The sequence below is a fragment of the Tauraco erythrolophus genome, chromosome 6 (assembly GCF_009769465.1).
Source record: "Tauraco erythrolophus isolate bTauEry1 chromosome 6, bTauEry1.pri, whole genome shotgun sequence".
Classification (NCBI taxonomy): Eukaryota; Metazoa; Chordata; class Aves; order Musophagiformes; family Musophagidae; genus Tauraco; species Tauraco erythrolophus.
Genome location: NC_141470.1, coordinates 34,355,339 through 34,364,907, shown reverse-complemented (window position 1 = coordinate 34,364,907; position 9,569 = coordinate 34,355,339). Strand labels below are relative to the sequence as shown.

General features: G+C 42.8%; 1 protein-coding gene across 1 annotated transcript; it reads right to left on the bottom strand.

The window, feature by feature from the left end:
* Positions 1–759: 759 nt before the first annotated feature.
* Positions 760–8,987, bottom strand: ERH (ERH mRNA splicing and mitosis factor). The gene is made up of 4 exons (XM_086613378.1): positions 8,932–8,987; positions 5,197–5,284; positions 3,892–4,012; positions 760–1,251 (listed from the first exon to the last, which is right to left on the bottom strand). The coding sequence occupies exons 1-4, from the start codon at positions 8,932–8,934 to the stop codon at positions 1,149–1,151; spliced, it is 315 nt and encodes a 104-aa protein (XP_086469504.1). The 5' UTR covers positions 8,935–8,987; the 3' UTR covers positions 760–1,148.
* Between the last annotated feature and the right edge of the window lie 582 nt (positions 8,988–9,569).

Genomic DNA, 9,569 nt, shown 5'->3' with positions numbered 1-9,569 from the left:
CACATTCTTTTAAGTCAATCCGTTTGCTGTGAGGTCCATCAGAAACTATTGATGTGCGTTAGGAAGTTAAGCGCACTGAAGAGAATGATACTCCTCTGTTAATCCTGGAACTGCTCAAGGTTCAGTATACCTGTACAATCTAAGACCTAAACCTGTAGCTATAGTAGACAAACTCTAGACTAACGCAAAGGCACAAAGTACCGAGCCAGGCTTGCTTTTCTACCTGCTGTATTTTTTTGGTCTAATGTGCCCCCCAATCCAAACTTTTTCGGTACAGCAGAATTAGAGACGTCAGTGTTCAAGATATCCAGAGGCAGATATAATTTTACAGTGTATGCAAGCAGTTAAGTTCTTATCCTCTGTAAAGAGAAAGAGCTGTTTGGGGCAGATTCCAATCAAAACAATTGGCTTTGCCTATTCTCTTATCAGGGGAAGGCTGGAAGTAGACTAATTAGTGGGGTCTCTGATGTGACTCTTACCCATCACCTATCCCAGGGGAGACACATTTACCTGAATATAAATGCCTGATAGAAAGATCAAGTTTAGAGCGCAAGAGTGTCACTGTGTTTCCCAAAGATTCCCAGGAAAGACAGTAGTCAAGACGAGGCCAGAGAAGTTAACTTTGCATGCCAGAACTTAAGCCATTCTGTAATACAACAAACAACTCTTGGTTCAGACCACATGACCTCTCAAGGCCTGTTCTTTGGCAAACAGCCAAGATTTGTTGCTTGGCAAACCCCACAAAATTCAGCACTCAAGTTTAACTAAAGGGTAGTTTTTTATTCCCCATTAAGACCATCTCAAGGACGTAACTAAATGTTGGAAACCCCCCGGAAGGGCACAGACAGTGACTGTGGCGAAGTACAATGTGAGCAGCCCCAGGGGTTCAAACAAGGTAGGACCATTAGCTAATCAGAGGAAAAAACCAAAACTCTGCTGAAGATGTTGCACTTTCTTCTCCATTTACACTGAAAAAAAAAGGTCAAATCCAACAAAATCCTTGCATCTCTAACAATACATTCAGTCCTGGCTAAAGAGTTTAACAAGATGGCAACAGGCTGACTATAATACAAAACGTTCACTACTACACTCTGTACACACCTGTTGTCCAAGCCCTCCCCCAAACCCATGTAATGATGGTGCCCCCATTATTTGCTTGCTTGCTGGGCCTGCCTGCGGAGGAGGACATAGATCTTCTCCTTTATCCAGTCTTTATTGTACGGTTGGTATGTCTGAGTATCAGCACGGTAACTAGAGAGAGAAAAAAAAGAATTAATGTAATATCAGTCTGTCCTGTAGTACATCTACTAGAAGAACTTCACAAACAATTAAGCGTCCTCAAGTGTATGAGGCAGAAAATTGTGTACAGAACACAAGTAATATCAGAAGTAGATGGGAATTGCCACTTACCAAAGAGATTTATCCTGTTCCCTAAAAAACAGTTACCCAGCAGATCAGTAAGAACCCGAAATAAAACTAGATGCTCCAAGGACTACTGACTGGATCATAGTGTGTTCACATTTAAATTCATGAATATAATTACTTATGGGAGACAACAAATGGAGCACCTTAATATTCTGGAGTTCAGAATGAAGAAGAATAGTTCCACTAGGAAACAATCTAATTTGTCTTAATGAGCCAAACACTTCTTCAATGCTACTTCAAGCAAGTTCATATGAGTTTTCAAGTGTTCCACTTCTATTTGGAATCTTTAGAAAATGAATAAAAGCACTTTTTTCCAAAAAGCAAATTTTCCAGGAGCAAAGGTAGACTCATAGATGGATGACAAAGGATTCTCACCAGTTGGTAGTGACGCAAGCTTACATCTAACAAACAAGGACACTTCATAAAAAAAAAAGCAAACTGAAAACAAGAACCCACAGATGCATTTTCTTTGCTACTCAGACATGCTACTCATGACAAACGCGGTCCACTAGCAAGACTTCTTGCCAGGGCCTGAGAATTCAATTACTCAAGACACTGTTGAACTGAAGCAGAGTTAGACTGAAAAATGAAAGCAAATTCTGTGAAGTTATCTGTGTGGATTCAGGCCCTCCTTTCTCCCTTAGTCGTTAAAAGTTGAACATTTCTTTGATAAAGATGGTACTTTCAATGAATACGTCAAGAACTACTGAAGTCCCAGTCAGTCTTTAAATCTTGGTACACATATTTTTAATTGGTTAAGAAGGGCAAGATGGTCATTGGTAAGAAGCTAAGTAAAAATCCAGAGTTGACTCAGCCCAGAAGCATAGTGTTCCTAAGAAAGTCTTGTTATTTAAAACCCAGCATGACTAGTTCAAGGTCATAGGAAGAGTTTCAGTATATACTGATATAGAAATAGTTAGTAGTAGTTCCAGTGCAGTCTAAGAAATGTTAGTTTCAGGAAAAGTTACTGATTTCCACCCCCACCAAATCCATTGATCGGATTACACCGCGAGACCAGATAGCAAGTACTTTAGGAATATCCATGAACACAAGACGTCTGATACGCTACAGGCTACGTATGCCATCTGGTGGAAAACTACAAGCTGAAGTTGAATTTGGCATGACACCGAGTTTACAAACCTAATTAAGAAAGACACAAGACTCTACTAGAGAATAGTTGCTACTTCCTAAAACAAGTAGCTAGCTTCAATCTGTTAGATAAACTAAACCAAAGTGTGTCTTTCAAATGGCATCAGTCCAGCACTATGACATCTGAAGATCAAACGTAACAGAATGTCTAGGAACAAGGTAACTGCAGAAATTATAATCCTGTTTTACTTGTTCTACTGAAAATGTTGGTAAATGGCATTTGTAATAAGTCACTATCAGTAACATAGATTCTGTATGTATATCAGAATGCAAAGGAAAGCAATCTGATGCTCGTTTTTTTAAAAAAATAGGTTTTTATTTTAAACTGGAATTAACTGGGAAAGGTTGTTCCCTGTGCAGCTGCACAAGTACTTAGACTGTCATTTCAGACAGAGCAGTACAGCTGCAAGAATGTCCACACCACATACTCACCAGCTTAAAAAGAGTTTCTGGAATTTTGAGCTTAGAAAGCCAAATACTATGTCTTTTGTTATTTGAATATGAGATTTGTATCCTTACTCCTAAAGAATTTCTGCAAAGTTGCTATCACTGTCCTATCAAACCATTACTTTGAAATTTATTGTATGGAAAGTACTCAAGACCTGGACTAAGTGATTTAGTTCCAATGTTATGTTCTAAGTAGTGAAATTCAACATTTGATTTCACAGTGCAGTCAGAATGGAGCGTACACAGGACCACCTTTGCTTGCCCACAACTTCAACACACAGATGAGAACTGGAAATGTATTCACAAGAACACTTAAAACAATTAGCTAGGGCTCTCTGGAGGATTGATCTGTTCCTCAATCACCTCATTAGGATGTACAGAAACTTCCATCTCGCTGTATCTTGATAAAATAAACAGTCGGCTGCCATGCACTGCTGTAAACTTCTACGGTACCACTAGTACCTCCCTCAGCGAAATAAAATTCCATAATCATTCTGCCTCCTTAAGAGTTGGACCAACTGCACAAAGGCAGACACAACCCCAATTTGAACAGATTCTAGCACTAATAAAATAGGTAGCTGTATTAAACTGTTGGACTTCAGTATTTGAAATGCTGGGAGCTTCAATGTGACTAAAATCCAAGTGGAACCATCAGTTTCTAAGCTTTCTTTAGAAATACTTTATTCCAATGCGGTTAATTGGAGCAGGCAACATGGCATGCCAGCTGCAATACTGCTGCCTTACTAACCAGTTATTGCAAAAAACCCCAGAACCTTACCAGATTTCACATAAAACATGTAAGAGCTTACATGAAAGACTTCCAACTTCTCTAAGTCACTGAAATGGATTGACTTGCACAACTGAACTTACACAAGACAGCTGAGGTCTGCCAAGTCATCAATGAAGTCAAACAACTGGCTGATATCATATGTAATGGATGGACTGTTGGGATTCATTCTCTTCAGATGCTCTTCATACATTTTACAGACTCCTGCAGAGAAATAAGATTAACAATGCAATATTAAAAACCCAACAACTGTATTTGCGGAAACTTCTCCAGATATTGAACCATAGATACCAGGAAAGCTTAGAGATGACTACCATGAAAACAGAGACATAAGCTTCTTAGATTTTGCAGAGTTGAAATGTTTTGTTCTAGCTATCTGCATTGAAACATAATACTGTAAAATCAGGTAAGATGCATGGAAAAAAGCATTGTCATCATCTAGAGGACAAAGTTTTAGTTCTGCCAAAGATGGAAGTTTCTATGCAGTAAGCTCCAACAGAAATCTGAAATTCCTTCTAATAATTTAAGACAGCAATTGCAACATCTATTCCTACTGTACAAGCACCTGAGAAAGAGAAGAACGAAAGTCAAATAAAGCTACTCAAACATCATAAAAGAAGTCATTCTTGATGAAAGAGTCAAATAGGGCTACTGAGGTAAGAGTGACAGCATAAGCCTGTACGTGAATGTAAATCAGTTTTATTTAAGCTAGCCTATAAATAATTCAGATACATTTGAGAAGAATATAATATTAAAGTGAGCAGGGAGGCTTTACATGGTCATTATGCTTTTGTTTGCCGCGCAAAAATTCCTGGAATTGGAATTTTAACATTACGTGAACTTCCACATTTAAATCATACAGCTGTAGTATTTCGATCTTCTTTCCAAGCTCATTATGTGTCTCTTTAAAGTCTTTAAAGTCACGCAGGATTTTTTCCTCTGGCACACATGCCACAAGGCTGCAGATTAGGTATCAATTGCACACATGCTTTTATTTTATGTATTATTTCCAGTAGCAATCCTTCCTTTACGTGGCTAACACAAAAATTAGTGAGAGCTAGGCTCTGATCCTGCAATGAAATGCATTCAGGCAAGTCTGCGGCATGGCCCCACCAAGAATATGGCCTACTCTCGTGAGTTCAAAGTGGTTCAATCTAGTTAAATCAAAAAGAGACATTTAATTTAAAAAGGAAGTTTTAGAACAAAGAATACCTATCTTCAGTTTGCTAAAACATTAGTAAACTAAAAGCATGAGACGTTTTTGCGGTTTTTTTTTGTTAATTACCTTGGGAAAACATGAGCCAACTTATTTTCTTACTCAGTAAGTTTGGGAATATGTCAAAAACAGGGTTTTGACAACAGTTTTTGTCTACCGTGTCTGCACCCACCTTCCATGCACTCATTCACCGACTCGTAATCAGCATATGTTCTGCCTTCTGGCCTCTTGGTAGGCTGGACAAGTAGAATTGTGTGAGACTGAAAAACAAAACAAAAGAAACACAAAGAAAACAGGTTACTTGCAAAATTTGAATTATTTTTTGTTTGAATTAAGTTATTTATCCGAATGAAGCACTAAAAAGCAGCACAATATTAAAACACTGAACCAGCAATCAAGGACGCAGACATTTTCCAAATAGTACTTACTGTTCGTATAAGCTGTGTTAATAATTTTTGTTTGCCATCAGTCTTATCGACCCTTACGTAAGTTTAAAATGTGTAAAATCACCAGTAAAGCAGCTATTATGTCGAAAAAAACCACCGCAGAAACAGTAGTTTCTATTTAAGCAGGAAAGCAAAGCAATAAAGTCAAGGTATAAAAGCTATGCCATTAGTGCATTTACCTATTTTATTCCAAACGCAAGCCGTTAGCATGATTTCAAATACTGCAATTAAAGAGCAAGGGGCGAGTCCAACTCGACCTCACTGTCGGTCTCACCTTAAAGGTTTCACCACAAATCGCTATTTTGAGTTATGCATTCAACCTCAAGGGAACACAAACTGTACAACGAATCCGCACTTCATATTCAAGATTATTTCCTGCAAAACAGATGCACTGATTTTTCACGCTTCAGTGAGTCTACTGAAACAGGCATTACGACACGGATAACTGTTCCAAACGTCGGTCTGTAAGCTTGCTCTTCTACAGGAAAGACTTAGATGATTGTGGAGCCTGCGGCTTGCGTTATTGCTGTAATATTTTTCACTTGGCTACAGCAAGTAATTTGAGCAAACAAGCAGCAAGACTTTTGAAGTGTACACAATCTGCGATCTAATTAACAGGTCACACAGCACAGAAAGTTTGCAAGCACGCTGCAAAACACCATTTCCAGGGCTGCTAACTGGATCCAACATTTTCAGTGCTAATATATGAGGTGAGCACACAGCATGTAACCTTCACGCAGGCAACTGCAGAGTAAGACACACTGGAAACAAATACCAATGCATATTTTTGGGCTTAAATGGATCAGCTGCTGACAGAAAAACCCTGACCCACACTTTGGACATACCAGTGAAGGTACCAGTTCAGTGTTCAAATGCAGTGACAATAAAGAAAAATGGCAAATATAAGGATTTACAAGGAACATGTAAGAGAACAGTACAAATTTTTATACCATGACTGATAGCGTTCCCATGCCTGGAATATAGTTTTCAGTTCTTTAAAACCTGTCTCAAATAACATGGCAGAAGGAGATTCAGAGAAGCGCAGAAAATAGTTATACAGAGAAACAGAAGCAGCAAGATGCTTCCCAATCAGAAATGGAAAAAGGGGAACTCAGAGCTGTGCACTATAACAAAAATCATAGCAAGGAGATTAGACCGCTTCCATGTATGCCAGAGCACACCAGATTTGAAACAAATTCCTGAAGCGGGGGGCTGGTATCTGGCGGTTCCTAAGTGCATTGTGCTTGAACAGGCATGTCTTACCAGGGTGTCCAAATGACTGCCAAACTTTATTATCAAGTACTTTTTCCAGCACTATCATTTTTATTTGCTGGTCACTGATGACAAGGCTTGGTCCCAGGACTTGCAACTCTGATTTCCTTGGAGCGTTTGACTAAGGATCCCTTATTAACAACAATGGACGAGGTGCATCAGCCAGTTCAGTCACTGTGCTCTAAAAAAAGCTGTTACTTTAGCATCAGAACGTCTTACAAACTACATTTGTGGTGTCTGATTACGTACACACACTTGTCTCTTTAAACTAAACTCAGTGTTAAAAATGTTGGGTCTATTTGACAAAACCTAAAAGGGCACAGATAAAACTGAACTGACCAGGAGTTACAGAACTGTATTATAATTGAGTGAGTTCTGTATTCAGTCTCCCAGAATCTTGCTGGGGAATCATTTTAGGCTTTCTGGCTTACAAATACCAGACTATCTCTCCCATTCTTTAAGTGTTCAATGAATGCATGTATTCTGCAATTATTCCAATAATCGGATTATAGAAAAAAACATCAGTGAGACAGACATGTAAGCCAGTTCTTTTGGAACCTGAAGGCAGAAATTATTTGGGTTTCTGACTTTAAATTGTTTATCACTTCAAAACAGTCTAAAATGCCCGTATCAGATACTGGCCTGGAATTTATTAAAATTAATGACATTGGGACCATCTGTATTGTAGAATTAATACATTACATCTCAAATTTTTTTTTGAGAACTTCCAATTATTTTACCTTAAGGGAAAAAAAAATAAATTGCATGATTTGATAAAATTGCTACTCCTCTCCTACCACAGAAGTCCAAAAAAGTTACAAGTTCAGAAACCCGAGAAAAGTTTTCTCCAACTATCACCTGCCCTACTGAATACGTGCTTAAGTGACCACACAAAAACCAGCGTTATTAATAACTATTATGTTTTCCTATGGGTATAAATGTTATTAGGGAAAAAAAAAAAAAAAAACAAAACCAAGGGAAGATCCATTAACCTCCATGCGTTAGGACCTGGTCATATGGAAGAGCCCAGTATGAATTCTTATTGTTCTGACGCATGTGTTGGGTTTTCTTGCATTTTCTTTAAAAGCACGGTAGTACTGGCCGCTGTTAAACAGGACACTGAACGAGATACCACATGGCTTATACTACACCAATTTTGAACTTCTAGACAGCACTTTAGAAATCGCTCCAGTTACTGAAGACACAACCCTGTAAAAATGGTTAAGGCAGCACTGACAGCCAAACCAGCAGGACTTAGGAGCTAGGCAGCATCTGCCCAAAGAGGCTTCTACCAGTTGTGGAGTCTATTCAATAATAATGTAAAAAAAAACCAACAACAATGAAAAAGGAAGATAAACAAGTACTGTAAGAATAAGATGTGCAGCAATGCAATTAGGACACCACACACACTTAAATGTCTTTCAGATACTCCTGCTAGGTAGAAAAAGTAGTTTAAGTGTAACCTTTCACTTCGGACAACAGGGACAGGGACTGTAGGTACTGATCCAAGCAGGAGCTAACTGCTTTTGAGCAAGCACCAGACAGATACTGAACTTCGTTGCAAACCCAGAAGTAGTTGTCCTGACACGGCAGGGCAACAGCTTGCTTCAGTATACTCAAATTTATTAGATGAATGCAACGAACATGTGACTGGTAGGCCTTTGTGCTTTAGTATGCCGTTCAAACAGCCCACCAGCGCAAACTATCGCCTTTCTCTCCTTCAAGTACTGGGGAGAAGCAGGGAAAGCAGCATGGGCAGAAACAGCTTAAATTAACGCACATCAGGTGTTTAAGGTAGGCGCACTCGATGGATCCGCCAAACCAGCGCTCGCGAGGCAGAGCTGCACTTCCAGAAGCGCCCTGAAAAGGGGCTGAAGCTCCCGGGCCAGAAACCGCCCCCTTCTCTCCCTCCCCAGGAGGGACCACCCTTTGTGCCGGAGAGGCTTCGGCAGCACCAGGGCAGCACTCCGTGAGGCCGCTGCCCCGCCAGCACGTGCTGCCGCCCGCCCGGGCCCGGAGCAGCTGCCGCGGCCTTCCCCACTGCCAGCCGCACCTTCCCGCCCGCGGCGCCGACGACTACCCCCTGCCCTAGAGGGAAGGGGAAGCTCCCCGCCCCGCACACAGCCCCCACCGGGCAGGCGCAGGGTGCGAGGAGCCGCCAGGCCCAGCTCGCCGCCCGCCCCGCTCACCATCACGGCTCCCGCTCCTCAGCACCGCCGCGGAAAAGAGGCGCGCGACGATCCCCCACAACCCCCCGCGCCCGCCGGAAACGCCGCGCTAACGGCCAACCGCAGCGGCCGCGGCGCCAGGCTGCCGCTCGCGCACGCGCACGCAGGCCCGGGCGAGCGCGCGGCGCCACACGGCCGGGCGCCGAGGATGCCGGGAGCGGCCGCCGGCGCCAGGCTGGAGGGGGCGGGGCGCGGGGCCATCTTTGATGAGGGAGCCGCGCTTCCCCGCCGAGGCCCGCGCGGGGCGTTGGGCGGCAGCGGTCTCGCCGCCATCTTGAAGTCGGGAAGCGCGTGGATCAAGGCGGGGTGGGACGTGTTCCGGAAGGGGAAGCGCCGGGTCGCGGAGGTGCCACTTGGCCTCCGAGATCAGCGGTGGGGCGGGCGGGTGAGGGGAGGCGCGTACCGGCCTCGCAGGTTCCCCGCGCCTTCTCTCCACGGACGCGGCCTCCTCCGCGAGGAGCCGCCTCGGCGCCCGCCGCTTTTCTCCCCTCTCCCCCTGGGGGCAGCGGGGTGTAGGGGAAGGTCCCGCTGCCTCGGGTGAGGGCCGGGCCTGCCCCGCGGCCGGGCCGCTGCCCCCTCCAGCAGCTGCGCAGGTGTCT

Excerpts from the sequence above, each read along its gene's own strand:
- ERH (XM_086613378.1), bottom strand. Across the intron at positions 4,013-5,196 it reads GGTGAATGAGTGCATGGAAG|GAGTCTGTAAAATGTATGAA; the intron begins GTGGGTGCAGAC and ends ATTTCTCTGCAG. Across the intron at positions 1,252-3,891 it reads GCAGACCTCAGCTGTCTTGT|TTACCGTGCTGATACTCAGA; the intron begins GTAAGTTCAGTT and ends TTCTCTCTCTAG.